At 51.6% G+C, this 15921-nt stretch overlaps 1 protein-coding gene across 2 annotated transcripts in view; it reads right to left on the minus strand.

The window, feature by feature from the left end:
* Window positions 1-15921, minus strand: part of AXL (AXL receptor tyrosine kinase) — a 30298-nt gene that overhangs the window by 8802 nt on the left and 5575 nt on the right. The window contains exons 5-14 of one of the 2 annotated variants that reach the window (XM_007458627.1): window positions 13498-13578; window positions 13251-13366; window positions 9056-9266; window positions 8615-8754; window positions 7768-7918; window positions 7527-7553; window positions 5081-5213; window positions 4693-4784; window positions 2059-2154; window positions 1837-1914 (exon numbers count right to left, since the gene is read on the minus strand). In XM_007458627.1, coding sequence (XP_007458689.1) covers window positions 1837-1914; window positions 2059-2154; window positions 4693-4784; window positions 5081-5213; window positions 7527-7553; window positions 7768-7918; window positions 8615-8754; window positions 9056-9266; window positions 13251-13366; window positions 13498-13578 — 1125 coding nt within the window. The remainder of the gene's footprint in view (window positions 1-1836; window positions 1915-2058; window positions 2155-4692; window positions 4785-5080; window positions 5214-7526; window positions 7554-7767; window positions 7919-8614; window positions 8755-9055; window positions 9267-13250; window positions 13367-13497; window positions 13579-15921) is intronic. The other variant, XM_007458628.1, reaches the window with a different exon arrangement.

A 15921-nucleotide genomic window follows, 5' to 3' on the forward strand; every position in this document is an offset into this window, starting at 1 on the left:
TGGCCTCTCCTGCTGCGGAGCACAGGCTCCGGACGCGCAGGCTCAGCGGCCATGGCTCACGGGCCCAGCCGCTCCGCGGCATGCGGGCTCTTCCCGGACCGGGGCATGAACCCGTGTCCCCTGCATCGGCAGGCGGACCCTCAACCACTGCGCCACCAGGGAAGCCCTACTTTCCCCATTTTAAAGATGGGGAGGGGCTTCCCTGGTGGCGCAGCGGATCTGCCTGCCAGTGCAGGGGATGTGGGTTCGAGCCCTGGTCCGGGAAGATCTCACTTGCTGCGGAGCAACTAGGGCCGTGCACCACAACTACTGAGCCTTCACTCTAGAGCCCGAGAGGCACAACTACTGAGTCCGCGTGCCACAACTACTGAAGCCCGTGTGCCTAGAGCCCATGCTCCGCCACAAGAGAAGCCACCGCAATGAGAAGCCTGAGCACTGCTACGAAGAGTAGTCCCCGCTCGCCACAACTAGAGAAAGCCCGCGTGCAGCAACGAAGACCCAACGCAGCTAAAAATAAATAAAATAAAAATAAATTAATTAAAAAAAAAAAAAAGATGGGGGGAGACCAAGGCACAGAATGGTGAAGAAACCTGCTTAAGGGCACACACAGCTAGCAAGAGGACTAGACAGAGCTCAAACACAGGCAGTCTGGCTCCGGGGTCCATGTGCAGCTCTGTGCTAGGCTGCTTTCCAGCACAGTCGCAGCAGCCCTGGGATCCCTACCATTGTCCCTGTTTTGCAACTCAGGACACTGGCTCATAGAGGCTAAGTGACTTGCTCAGCGTCACACAGCTGGGATTCAAACCCAGGTCAGGAACATAATCTGGTATGCAAGAGGCACTCAGTAATGAATGAGGGAATGAGTTATAACTCCATAACCCAGGCTTTTAGCCACTGTGACTTTGAAAGGATCATTTCTCCCTTACCTCCGGCCTGACCCTCTAAGCTTCATCCCTATGTGGAAAGGACTTGGCCCTGGACTTCCTGTGCTGTGTGAACCTGGACTGGCTCCCACCCTCTCTGATGATGTAAGTAATATGGTTTTAGTCCACATTAATTGTGAGTTCAATGTGCCAACCCCAGCATTAAGTGCTTTGCCACACAACACCCTAGGAGGTAGGGACGTTATGATCCTTTTCTCCAGATGAGGAATGGGAGGCTCGGAGAGGGATAGTCACTAACCTGAGATCACACAGCGAGTAAATGATGAAGCCAGGTGTGCCTCACTCTCGACCTTCCCCTGCTCTGCTATGCATCACAGGGGGCCGGGCCCTTTGAAAACTACATTTCCCAGGCTCCCTTTCCTGCTGTTTCCCGTTGGAGTCTGCCAATGGGAAGCACTGATGGGAGATTGACAGGTGGGCGAGTGGAGGGGAGAAGTCAGGGCATTTCATCCTCTCTCTTTCTGCTTCCAGTATTGCCTTGGTGGTGGCTGTGTCTCTTTTGTGTTTCGAGCTCCCACAAGGTAGCCCCTAACCCTGTGATTCCTAAATCCCATCAGGGAGCTCTGGCTGTGGGCTCTGGTAACACCACTTCCTGCCTCTGTCCTTCAGGCCTGGGGGTGGAAGTGACATAATGCTACTGCTAATTGTCTCACTGCTCCCAGCTGTTCCTTCAGTTTCCCCTACACCTTTGTAGTAATCTCCCTGTATTAAGTTCCCTCTGTTGAAGGACCTGGCAGGGACTCCATTTCCTGTCCGGAAACACTGAGGTTCTGTGGTTGGGCTAAATTGCTGTTACCTTTCCTGTTCTTCAGCTTCCTTAGGGGAACAGGGAAGGGACGTGAGATTAAGGGATGGGGATCCCACACGTGTGCACATGCATGTACAGACTCACTCTTCATCGTCTTCACAGCCACCTTGAGGATGGAGTCATCCTGGTTGAGCTGGCCTTCCATCACAGCTCCAAACTCTCCTGTGGGGGACCAGAAAGAGATGCTGACCTCAGGGGGGCGCTGTAGGGACTGCATTTCCTGTGGTTGGGCGGGGGTGGGGAGGACTTCATGGTTCAGGGAGGTGTGTGTGTGTGTGTGTGTGTGTGTGTTATGGGGGGACTCACCTTCTCCCAGGGTCTTCCCCAGGGCCACCTTATGCCGGTCCACCATCACATCGCGCAGCCTCTCCTTCAGCTCTTCACTGATGCCCAGGCTGTTCACTGCATGGGAGGTAGGGGTAGACAGAGCCATGGAGCAGGGCTGACATCCAGACGACACTCGCCAATAGGGATACAGGCGTGCTCATTTTATTGCGCTTTGCTTTATTGCACTTTGCAGATATTGTGTTTTTTACACATTGAAGACCCGTGGCAACCTTGTGTCGAGCGAGTCTATCGGCGCCATTTTCCCAATAGCATTTGCTTGCTTCGTGTCTCCGTGTCACATTTTGGTAATTCTGGCAATATTTCAAAACTTTTCATTATTTTTATATTTGTTATGATGACCTGTGATCAGTGATCTTTGATGTTGCTACTACAATTCACTGAAGGCTCAGATGGTGGTTGGCATTTTTCAGGAATAAAGCAATTTAAAATTAAGGTATGTACATTGTTTTTAAAGATATAATGCTATTGCACACTTAGTAGACTGTAGTATAGTGTAAACATTACTTTTATATGCACTGGGAAACCCCAAAATGCGTGTGACTCACTTTATTGCGTCAGTTGCTTTATCGTGTGGTCTGGAATCAACCCCACCATATCTCTGAGGTATGCCTGTATACCCATTGTTAAAATGCTGAAACACTTCTGCATTCATTCAAAATTAGCTAATGCCCAGAGCACCCCCCAGCCCCACCCTAGCTTCTCCTCTAAACCCCCTGAATCTTCCCCCAGAGCAGCAACTAAAGGGTTAGAGCCTGGCACATAATCTTGCACTAGTGGGCACCCTGATTGGTTAGCGTCCTGCCGTACCAGTTGTTAAAAATATTTCTTAACTGTTTATTGAAGTATAAACTGCAAAAATCATAAGTGAGCAGCTCAGTGGATTTTCACAAACCGAACACAACAGTGTAACTAGCACTCAGGTCAAGAACAGACCATGACCTGCCCTCTCAGGGGAGTCCACTTCCCTGACTTTTCCTACCCCAGATTAGTCTTTTCTGTTTTGGGATGTTATAAACATGGAATCACATAATATGTTCTCTTTTGTGTCTGGCTTCTTTCACTCAACACAATGTCTATGAGATCATTGTAATGTAGTTGTCGTGTGTAGTCAGATTTATTATTTTCACTGCTGTGTAGCAATCGTTTTCCAACTTATTGGCCTCAGGACCCCTTCACATTCTTAAAATTACTGAGGCCTGAAAAGAGCTTTCTTTTATGTGGGTCATCTATACACCAGTATTTATTGCGTTCAAAATGAAAACGGGAAGATTTTCTTTTTCTCTTTTTTTTTTTTTTTTGGCCTCGTGGCACAGCATACAGGATCTTAGTTCCCCGTCCAGGAATCAAACCCGCGCCCCCTGCAGTGGAAGCACGGAGTCTTAACCACTGGACCGCCACTGCCAGGGAAGTCCCACGGGTAGATTTCCAAAACACAAGGATACATAAGCACATGTTCAATCAATCAACAGAACGATGACATCATCACATATTAGGAAGCCTCTGGAAAACTCCGTGGAGTGCTTGCGAGAGAATGAGAGTGCCAAAGGGCAAAAGATGTCTTGGTGTTAATATGAAAATAATTTTGACCTCGTGGACCTCCTGCGAAGGTCTCGGGGACTCGCGGGGACTCAGGTCACACTTCGAGAACTGCTGCTGCACGTTATTCCATTAGATTGCTGTGACCCCGTCACTTCCTCTTCCTTCTCCTTTTCAATAAATGTCTTTCCCAGCCCCTTCCGGTGTCTCCCTGGGGCCCTGGCAGTCTTCTCACTGTGTGCTAGGAAGATACCTAACTCTGTCCCTTTTCTTTCTGGATCTGTTTCCCCAAATGGAGAGATTAAGAGATTGGACTGGATGGCCTCTGAGGTCCCTCCTTAGCTGGGACCCTCCATAACGCTACAATCCTCTGAGTGTCTATAGTTCTAAGATTCTATGATTTTTAAGATCCTAAGGGTCTATAGCCCTGGATTATAATTCTTTAGGCCAAGATCTATTCTACCTCTCTCACATTCTTTAATTCCAAGAGGCAGGTAAGAGGATGGACTTGAGAGCAAAACTGCCTGGGTTTGAATCCCAACTCTCCAGCTTACAAGCTGTGTGGCCTCCAGCAAGTTACTTAACCTCTCTATGCTGCAGCCTTCTCATGTTTGAAGTGGGGCGGGAGGATAACGTACCTAACTCATTGGGTTGTTGTGAGGATTAAATTAAGGGACATGTGTAGAGCACGTAGAACAGCACCTGTCACAGAGGAGGTGCTAGGGTTGGCTGTTATCATCAGCATCATAATCATCTCATCAGCAGCATCTTCATTGTCATCATCATCATCTCTATCATTATCATCATTATTACATTGTTCTAAGATCCTATGGCTCTAAGCTTGGTCTTTCTAAGATTTACTATGTCTAAGATTCAATTATTCTAAGGTTGTGTGTGGTTCCACAATTCTGTTGCTCTTAGGGTCTGTGGTTCCAACATCCTAGTATTCCAAGGCCTTCAGAAACTTTTGGTTCATGCATCTGCAGAAGCCCAGCAGGCCCAAAGCTCTATACTTCTTATCCCAAACCCAGGCAGGGAGGCATGGGGTTCACTTACAGGTGGCTTCAGTGGTCCGACGGCTGTAGGACTTGCGAACGCGGTACCTGACCACCAGCTCGCCCCTCTCCATTGTTGGTTCGAACACCTCTCTGGGGGGAATAGAGAGGAGATGAGGGCAGGGCAGAACAATGTGGAACCCCCTCCTTCCACCAACAGTGAAAGCGAGCGCCATCCCCACCCCCAGGCCTGCCCGCCCTTTCCTCCAGTGTTTGCTGAGCATGTCTTGGACGGCTACCTTCTGCCTTCCATTCACTCCCCAGAGACTTGCCCTCATTCTGATTCTTGGTAACCTCTCCTCTTGCACCAGCCTCCTCATGGTCTCCCCACGTCCGGCCCCTCCATCCCAGTCCATGTTGGCCTTCCGACCCATGTGGCTCCAACTCACCCATAGCGGGTCTCTTTCTTCCGCCGGTGGACGAGGAACAGGGCCAGGATGAGGACACAGGCAGCAGCCACCACTGCTCCCAGCAGTACATACCACCAGGGCCATGAGAAGGCAGGGACTGGGGGTTCACTCACTGTCAGGGGGTACGCAGGACAGGTCATGGTTGAGGTCTTGGTTCCAGCTCCCTGAGCCCCAAGGGGGTGATGTTGAAAGGAGGCAGGTGTGGATATATTTGATGAGGCATGTGACAGGTGCGTTCCCCTATCTGGGGAGACTGGGCTGGGCTGGACAGGGCATGCAGTGGATACGATAGATAGGAGTGGATGTTAAAGGAAGAGTGTGAAACTTATAGGATGACTACGGTAAGTTAAGAGTGGGATGGATAGGGACTTCCCTGGTGGCGCAGTGGATAAGACTCCACGCTCCCAATGCAGGGTGCCCGGGTTCGATCCCTGGTCAGGGAACTAGATCCCACATGCATGCCACAACTAAGAGAGTCCACGTGCTGCAACTAAAAAGCCCACACGCCTCAACTAAAGATCCCGCATGCGGCAACTAAGACCTGGCACGGCCAAGATAAAAAAATAAATAATAATAAATAAATAGATATTAACAAAAAGAATGGGATGGGCCCTGGGGGATTGTGTGATGTGCGTGGAAGGAGTGTGGGATGGGAGTGAGAGGCCTGTTGCAAGGTGGGCTGTGCAATGTAAAGTGAGCACGGGATGGTTGTGAGGAAGTCTCAAGTGGTGTATGGGTGTGTGATATGTGTGATGATCGTGCAAGGAGGGGGGGCTTGGGTGTGGAAAACAGATGAGTAGGGAGAGAACGCATACAGTGTAGGACAGGTGCATGAGGCATGTGCAATGAATATGCAAGGAGTTTGAGGCTCCAGGGACCAATGGCCAAGGAATATTTTTGAGGAGGAGTGTGTGATGGCTATGGACGGGTTTTATTTTTATTTTTATTTTTGGCCACCCTGAGCCTTCTGAGATCTTAGTTTCCCGACCAAGGATCGAACCCAGGCCCTTGGGAGTGAAAGCGCCGAGTCTTAACCACTGGACCGCCAGGGAATTCCCTGGAGGGGTTTTCGTAAAGCAAGGGATGAGAGTAAAATAAATGTATAAAGGGGCATAGTGTGCAAAGGAGTGTGTAAAGAGTGTCAGATAAGTACTGGAGGAACTGGGATATGTGAGGATTCAGGGAGTATTCAAGGAGTTTTAGATACAAGGAGGAGCAGTATTCGTAAGGATGTAACTTTGGTGTGAGGGGAGTGTGCAACAAGTGCGCAAAGGACATGGGAAGGGAAGATGAGAAGCACGGCATGAATGGAAAGGCTGTGCAAAAAGGTGGGAGTGAGGGCTTCCCTGGTGGCGCAGTGCTTGAGAGTCCGCCTGCCGATGCAGGAGACGCGGGTTCGTGCCCCGTTTCGGGAAGATCCCACATGCCGCGGAGCGGCTGGGCCCGTGAGCCATGGCCACTGAGCCTGCGCGTCCGGAGCCTGTGCTCCGCAAATGGGAGAGGCCACAACAGGGAGAGGCCCGCATAACGCAAGAAAAAAAAAAAAAAAAAAAAAAAAAAGGTGGGAGTGAGTGTGTAATGAATGGAGGATGGGTATGTGCTGAGTGTACCAGGAGTTTGGTGTGGGTGTGTGCAGAAAGCGGGCATGGGTTAGGATCGGCTTGGGGTGAGGGAATAATGCGTAAGGAGTGTCGAATGAGTGTGCAAGGAGAGCTGCAGAATGTGGGATTGTGTGGACTGAAAGTTTTACAGTGCTTGCAATGTTGGAGGTATGGTGAGTGTGTAAAAAGTATGCAGAGTGTGTGAATGAGAAGTGTGGGTGTGCATTGGGTTTGGGAGGCACGTGTGAGGAATGAAGGGTTATAATGGGATGAACGCGAAAGGAGGGTGGGATTAGTGTGGAAAGGTATGCAAAGAAATGCAGGAAGGCATGTAAGGATTGTGGGCTGAGTTACAGGAGGGGCTGTCATAGTGCTAGGAAGGTACAATGGGTGTAGGAGGAATGTTTGAGTATTGTTGGAGAAATATTTGAGAAGGATGGATATGAGGGGGATAACTCACCTGTCTGTTCATTTATCAATCCATCCACCCACCCACCTACTAATTGATTCATCTACCCAACTACCCATCCATCCATCCATCCATCCACCACCCACCCACCAATTCATTCATTCATCCATCGACACATTCACTGATCCACCATTCCATCCATCCATCCATCCATCCACCATTCACTGAGTATGCTACAATGCACTGGGTCATTCCAGCCACCTCCATCAAGGACCACACAAACCCAAGAAGTAGGGGATTAGAGTGATGAATTTGAGAAATATGAAAGGGATGTGCAAAGAGTATGTGTGGTGATGGGGTCCTCACTGGGCAATGAGGGAAGGGAGAGAGAAGAGGCAGATGCGAAAGTCCTCACCCAGCTGGTGGATTGGCTGTCCTTGTCCTGTGAGGAGAAAGGACACAGGGAGGACATGCTCAGAGAGGGCAAGACTGGTGAGACACAGGTGAGGGAGTGAGGCTCTCAGTAAGGTTCCAGGTAGGAACAGAGCCTAGACTGGGGTAATGCTCAAAGGTACAGCAAGCAAGTCATGGGCATCTGGGAGAGACGAGGTCCCTGTGGGCAGGTTGAAGGGGGCTGAGCACGGCTTTGGAGTTACCTGGGCGCCAGAGTACCAGGGGCACAGGGACACTCCAGGGTCCATCCCCAGCGGCGGTGTAGGCTGCCACGCACACCGTCAGGTTGGGCACAGACCTGTCTCCCCGCAGCTCCAAGGTCACTTCTCGCCTTAGCCCTACGTCCATTAGCACCTAGGACGTGCAGACGTGGCATCAGAGTAGAGCTCCAGCCCCTAACGCTTAAGCCTTCACCCTCAGCCTCAACTCCCCATCTTTCTGAAAGCCCTCTCCTCTCTCCTCATCTGCAGTCCCTCATCCCCTACCTCTTCCTACCCTTCATGTCTCATCCCCCATCCCGTCCTCTCCTTTCCATTCTCCATCTCTACACCCACTAAAATAACAGCTCCACCAGGACTGGGACTTTGTCTCATTCACTCCCACGTCTTCAAGTCCTAGCATGATGTGTGGAACACAGTACTTTTGTTGAAGAACTGAATTCTCATCTTTTCACCCTCATCGCTCCATCCCCTTCTAACTCCCCACCTTCTCTCCCACCCCATCTCTCCTCCCCAGGGGGCTGCTTGCTCAGAGAGTACCTTTGTGCCAATTAGGAAGAGGCACCCCTTCCTCAAGATGTTATGCCACTGTCTGCTGTAAAACTGTCCTGGTAAATATAGGTCTACTGAAACGCTTTGTACGTGATTCATAAATGGCCATCCCTAACCCTTTCCTGGGCCCCTTTAACCGTCCCACAATGTGCCCTCCCGGCACAGTGTGATGGCGTCCTACCCAACCTGCTCAACTGTCCATGTCTGCCCTGTCGTCTTCTCCCCACCACTCCTCCCTCCTTCGCAGCCACTCCGCCCCAACCTAGCCAGCAGCACCCACCTCGGGGGTATCCTGACCTCGATAGGCCAGTCGGTACCCTAATAGGGTGCCCTGCAGGGGTGCCCTTGGTTCCTGCCAATGCACGAGGGCCTGGCTCCCATTCCGCATGGCGCTAACGTTCTCAGGAGGGCCCAGGGGCACTGGAGGACAGGGAAGAGGGGAAGCTGGCATCCCCACCTCTTCCTGACCCCCACCCCTGTTCCCAGGAAGTAGGGGCAGAGTACAGAGGGCGTGCACGTGGGCAACTCGTGCAGGCCTCCCATGAGCAGAAGCACGGGGGAGAGATGCCAGTGTGCCATGCTGAGGAGTCGGGGACCAGGCAGGAAGGAGATTGAAGCCACATGGTTAAATGGGCGAAAGGAGATGCCGGGGATCATACTGATGTACGCAAGGGTCAGTGGGGCAGTGAGTGACGTCTCCTGGCCACCAGCCCCTTCTTACCTCCCTCCGGTGTCTCCACAGGAAGCCAGTGGGTCCAGGGTGAGGGGCCCTGGCTACTGACACACGCCACCCGGATGTGGTAAGGGGTGTGAGGATGGAGGTTGCCCAGCCGCAGTTGGTGAGGCGGAACAGATGCTTGTAAGGTGAGGGGTTCCTCTGGGGGGTCTGGCTCTCCCAGCCAGGTGCCCACCCCATCGTCTGACAGCACAGCCTGGGGAGAGAGGGACGCGTGAGGACAGGGTGGCCACGCAATCACTGGAGGTGCTCACACAACTCTCAGTGGTGGTGATCCTGCTGTGACGACACAGTTTTGCAAGGATGTGTGTGTGTGTCACAACTCCATGTCAGTGCAACATGGGCACCTGAGTTTGCAAAGTGAGGAGACCACCCAGCTGCACAATGTGGCTTTGCCATCACTTGCAAATGCCACTTCCGACAAGACTTTCCCTCTCTGAGCCTCAGTTTCCTCATCTGGAAGATGGGGGCTTAGAGGAGCAAATGCCTTCCAGGGATGCTTAAAGATTCAATGTAGGACAGTTGCACAGTGCATGGCAGGTGGTCAGCATCAACGATAATGACAATGACATTCAACCACAGGCAAAAGCAATGTCCCACAATAGAAGTCAGAAGAGGGAATTCCCTGCTGGTCCAATGGTTAGGATTCCGTACTTTCACTGCCGTGGGCCCGGGTTCAATCCCTGGTGAGAGAACTAAGATCCTGCAAGCCGAGCAGCTCAGCCAAAAAAAAAAAGTCAGAAGAGTGGGCATCTCTGGGGGCTGAGGGAGCTTTCAAGGGAGCTGAGAAGTGTCTGCATCTTGATTCAGAGGGAGGTCACATAGGTTAAACAATCTAGGTGTACACCACAGATTATGCACATTATGTGTGTTATACTTTAATTTTTTTTTTTTTTTTTTTTTTTTTTCTGCTTCTAAAAGCGGAGCACAGGCTCCGGACGAGCAGGCCCAGCGGCCATGGCTCACGGGCCCAGCCGCTCCACGGCATGCGGGATCCCCCCAGACCGGGACACGAACCCGTATCCCCTGCATCGGCAGGCGGACTCTCAACCACTGCGCCACCAGGGAAGCCCTATACTTTAATTTTAAAAAAGAAAAGCCTTGGGACTTCCCTGGTGGCACAGTGGTTAAGACTCCACGCTCCCAATGCAGGGGGCCTGGATTCGATCCCTGGTCAGGGAACTAGATCCCACATGCATGCCGCAACTAAGAGTTCGCATGCCACAATTAAGGAGCCGGCGAGCCACAACTAACACCCGGTGTAACCAAATAAATAAATAAATAAATAAATAAATAAATAAGAAAAGGCTTTTACAAATCTGAACTCACTTGATTCTCACCTCAGCTTTGTGTTGTAAGTACGTGCTGTGTTTGTGCCCATTATACGGATGAGGACACTGAGACTCAGAGAGATGGAATCACTGGCCCAAGGACACCAGCTTGTCACTGATGAAGTTGGGACCTGAACCCCATCCTGTCTTCAAAACCTTTGCCCTACTGACAACAAGAATGTCCATTTAAGAGCATCAGTAATAGTAATAATACTTCTGTTCAGAGAGGCAATGCAGCTTAGTGCTGAAGAGCACGGATACTGCATCTGGTATTCAAATCTAGCCTCTCCCACTCCCTAGCTCTGCGCCTCAGTTTCCTCATCTGTAAAATGGGATCATAACAGTGTTTCCCTACTTCGCAGGGTTAACTGAATTGACTCTCGTAAGTGTGTAGAAGAGTGTTTGTGCATGTCGAGAGTTTGTCATTATTATTTTGTGTGTGTGAGGTTGTCTGGCCACGAGTGTCAAACTCTGTACACCCTGCACAGCGGCACAGGCTGCTACACCCACCTGGTCGCCAGGAGTGGCACAATCAGGATGGCAGGGGCCACGGCTGGGGAAGACGTCTGTACAGTCCTTCCCCACAGAACCACAACCCACCACAGCCACACAACCCACAGCCACACAGCTCAGGGGTGCTGCCTTCACCCTGGGGAGCAATCAGGCGATGTAACCACACCACCCAGTGTGTTGGGAAGTTTACTGCTTAAGGCTCTAAAGCCAGATTCCTTTGGGTCCAAATCTTGGCTTGGATATTATTTGCTGTGTGATTTAGAGTGAGCGTCTTAACCTCCCTGGGTCTCGGTTCCTGTCTCTGGAAAATGGGCTTCCAAGAGTCCCTCCCTGTCAAGGTGCGAGGTTTAATGAAATGATGCACGTGAACTGGCTTGCACATCCTGTCAACAGCTAACATTTTTTGAGTGCCAGCTGTGTCCCAAGCACCTTGCCAAGCACATTCCTGGATGAGCAAATTGCCTTCTTACCACCACCCTATGGGGTCAATTTCTTTTATCATTCCCATTTTACAGATGAGGTAACAGAGGCCCAGATTCAGCAGCTTGCCCAAAGTCACACAGCCCCCATGTGGGGAGACAACAGCACTGCAAGGCCTGGGGAGGAAATGAGCAGATGGTGGGTAGCAGGATGGTGGGGAGTAGGTCTCCATGCCTGATCTCTGACCCACAGTGACTGACCAGAAAGGGAACCTCTTCTGGGACAAAGGGGACGTGGGTGCAGACAGTCAGGCTCCCCCTGCCCACTCCACTTCTCTTTTCCCTGGGACGGCTGTGACCTCGCACTTGAACACTTAGCCCATGCACAGCAGGAAGTGAGACCTGGAGAGGGAAGAGGGCACACTTCTGCTTTCTTGGGGACACTGGATGGATGTGGGTTGTGGGTACAGTTGGTGCCTGACCTGGCATTTGAGGTCTTCCCAAATCAGCCTGGCCTCTGGGATTGAAATGGTTTTATCCTTTTTAGCCATTGGGGAAGGCAGGTCACTTCCCCTGTCTGCGCCTCAGTTTCTTATCTTGCAAATGGGAAGATGAACAGCCACTACTTTCTGGGGTTAAAATGGCAAGTGAATGTGAGGTTGTCTCCAGGGCCAGGGTCTTTCTTATAAGAAAGGCAGGTCCCGTTTAATCAAGCACCGGCTCTAAATGGTCTGTAGGAGGTCAGGAGTGCCCTTTGGGTTTGACGAGACAAGGGCTCGAATCCCATATCTGCCACTTCCTGTCTGTGACTTTGGGCAAGTTGCTTAACTACCCTGAGCCTTAGTTTCTTCATCTGGAAAATGGGTCTATCCATAGACCCTACTTCACAAACACTTGAGGGGCTGTGTGAATAGCTGTAACGCAAGGCGCAGCACATAGGTGACATTCAATAAAAGTTGGTCATTTTCCATTATTGTCACCTCCCATCACAGACACTGTCCCACCCTCACTTAAACTCTCAAATCTCAGAGAACTTCAGGCCAGAACTGGATCTCATATTCAGAGATGTGTGTTGCTTTGTTTTTCTTATTCTAGAGTAGGAACAACTTCGGTGCCGAAGGCTGGGTCTAGCTCATCTCAATTGTTAGGTATTCTTCCAGGAAACATTCCCTAGTTGATGTCTGGCCCTGTGCTGGGCAATAAATAATAGGGACCCAGTGGTGGCTAAACCAGGCCAGCCCTGCCCTCCCAGAGCTCACAGTCCAGGGGGAGACAGACTCACCCCCAGACAGTGACAACCCAGGGTGGTCAGGGCTGGGACGGGAGAATACAGGGCTGTGGGTACCCAGTGATGACTCGGCTCTGCTGTCTCAGGGTTCCCATTCCAGCTAGAGTCAATATCACTGACACTGAAAAAATGAAAACAGCCAATAGTGGTTTTTTTTTTTTGGCAGTGCCACATGGCTTGCCGGATCTTAGTTCCCCAACCAGGGGTTAAACCCACACCCTCGGCAGTGAAAGCACAGAGTCCTAACCGCTGGACCACCAGGGAATTCCCAAAAGCAGCCAATAGTTTATTACACATTTCCAAAGGTCCAGATACTATTTTAAGTTTGCTAATTGCATTCACTCATTGAATCCCCACAGCCAGTCTATCAGGTAGGTACCACCATTATGCCCATTTTATAGATGAGAGAACTGAGACCCAGGGAGGTTGTGTCACCTGCCCAAGCTCATGCGGCCAGCAGCTGGTGGAGTCAGGATTTGAAGCCAGGACATCTGGCTTAACCCAAGGCCCTACTGCTTCTCAACACACGAATGGGTGGGAAGGGCTGGTTTCCCAGGGAGAGGATGAGGGCCTGTGGCTGTGGATGGAAGGAGGGCTGAGACGGAGGTGAGGAAAGCCTGAGGTCTCACCTGCAGCGTGCAGTGGGTGAGGGGATAAATGCCGCTCAGGCCTGGGGTCCAAGCCACCTCCAGCTCCGTCGGCTGGCTGGAAACCAAGTGGAGGTTGCAGGGCCGCTGGGGGAGCACTGTGGACAGAGGAGGGGAGGAGCTGACCCCTTGCCCAAAGCTCCCCACCCTGCCCTTAACCCCAGCTCTGACCTTTGACCCCAACCCCCCACCCTCTGACACCCAGCTCTCCAGCTCCCTCTCCTGTCACCTGTAATGGTGGCCATGCGGGATGTGGTGACCCCCTTGGCGTTATGGGCTTCACAGGAGAAAGAAGCAGTCTTGTTCAGGCCTGGGGAGTCATATGAGGGAAGGGTTCAGTCAGAAAGGGGAAGGAGGGGCTCCCGGGCCACGCTGAGCATCCCTTCCACCACGCCCTACCTGACAGGGTCAGTCTAGCACCCAGGGGCACCTGCTTGAAGGGAGATTGTGGGAAAGGGAGATAATGCATTGGGAACACAGGCTCCATCCCCAAACACAAGGCCAGCTAACAACCCACCCCACAGACACCCACACAGATAGAGACACATGCACACGTACACACACAGACACATACACTCAGAACCACATACATAGACACACACAGGGACACACACTCACACACACGCTTATGCACAGAGATACACATACATACACAGATATACAGACACACAGAAGCACTCATACTCACACATAGACACACCAGACGCACGCACCAGCACACACAGTTATACACACAGACGCACACAGAAACACACACTCACATACAGAAACGCACATACTCGGGGACTTCCCTGGTGGCGCAGTGGTTAAGAATCTGCCTGCCAACACAGGGAACACGGGTTCCATCCCTGGTCCGGGAAGATCCTACATGCCGCAGAGCAACTAAGCTCGGGCGCCACATTTACTGAGCCTGTGCTCTAGAGCCCGCGAGCCACAACTACTAAAGCCTGCATGCCATAACTACTGAAGCCTGCGCACCTAGAGCCTGTGCTCTGCAACAAGAGAAGCCACCGCAGTGAGAAGCCCGCTCACCGCATCGAAGAGTAGCCCCTGCTCGCTGCAACTAGAGAAAGCCTGCGCGCAACAATGAAGAACCAACGCAGCCAAAAATAAATAAATAAACAATAAATTAATTTAAAAAAAAAACAAGGTAATCAAAAAAAAAAAAAGAAACGCACATACTCATACCTAGACACACATAAACACACAGACGTACACACACTCATATATACACACAAGAATAGACACAATCACACTGAGCCACACAGACACCTGTCTCGAGGCATACACATCTAATAGATACACACTTAAGAAACAGGCCCTCATGGGGGTGTGGAAACGTAGAGGTGTTTGCTCATTGACAAGCTTGGCTACTACCAAACCCTCTCCCCCGCACTCACTCACTCTAGCTCCACTGGCCTCCTGATGTTTCTAGAAGGTACTATGCATGCTCCCACCTCGGGAAGTCTGCACTTCCATTCCCTCTGCTTGGAACAGCATTCCCACAGACATCCACGTGGCTCCCTCCTGCCCACCTTCACATTTGTTACTCAGATTCTACCTTCCAGTCGCCTCTGTCCCCAACCACCTTGTTGAAAATTGGAACCTCCCCTCCACAACTAGCCTCTTCCCTGCTTTACTTTCTCTTTGATTCTTCTCATCACAGCATCCTTTACACAGTCCTGTGTATCCTGTTCACTGTGTGTTGACCCCACTAGCATGTCAGCCCAGGAGGGTAGGGGTTTCTGTCTGTTTTGCCCCCTCCTGTATCGCCCCTGGGGCCTAAGATGGCCTGGCACACAGTAGGTTCTCCATAAATGTTTGTTGAATGAGTGGATGAATTTATGTGGATACATTTATGTACTTATGAGCACTTCCGGGTGTGTACGTAGCCATGTGAGCATGTGTAATTCCGTGGGTGAGTTCGTGTGTTTTTGAGTGTCTGGGGGTGGATTGCCTCCCCTTTCCCAGTGTGGTGGTGGTGGGAACACAGGCAGATACACACACATGCACGCACACAAAGGCACGTACAAGTACACAGACAAACACAAGAGACGCAGACACACAAACACGGAGAGATACACAACACACAGAGCTATACAACATACACAGATTCACACACACGGCAACAGAGACACGCACACCCACAATGTCTGGGTGATAGGATGTAAGGAGGACCAAGTCTTCAATCTATGTGTGACTGCAGATCTGTATCTGCCTGTGTTTCTCTGCGTGCCTATGGATGCTATACGCGTGCGTGTGTCTCCTGCGTTTGTTCTGCGCTGTGCTGTGTTCCCACCACCACCAGCTACCCGCAGACACAAAGTTTCCTTTTCTCAGTTAGCAGAGGGAGTAGAAGGAGGGAAAGGCGGCAAGGCCAGAAGGGGGTGGGCAGGGAAGTTCCCCAGCTCCGCTGCCCAGGCCGCAGTTCCCAGCCAAGGTCAGGTGCCCGGCCCGCAGCCTCTGCTGCCCCGGGGAGGCACAGGACAGGCCCGGGCGAGTTGCCCGAGGGGGCGGGGAACCTGGGTCCCGTCCAGCCACCTGGCACGTGGGGGTCCGCCAGGGTCACCGCGCGGGAGCCCGCGCTGCCCGCCGCCGTTGGAGCCCTGGGGCGGGAGGGGGGTCTGGAGCCCGGTCCAGTTCCGACCGCAGC

This window comes from Lipotes vexillifer, unplaced genomic scaffold (genome assembly GCF_000442215.2).
Source record: "Lipotes vexillifer unplaced genomic scaffold, Lipotes_vexillifer_v1.1 scaffold371, whole genome shotgun sequence".
Taxonomy (NCBI): Eukaryota; Metazoa; Chordata; class Mammalia; order Artiodactyla; family Lipotidae; genus Lipotes; species Lipotes vexillifer.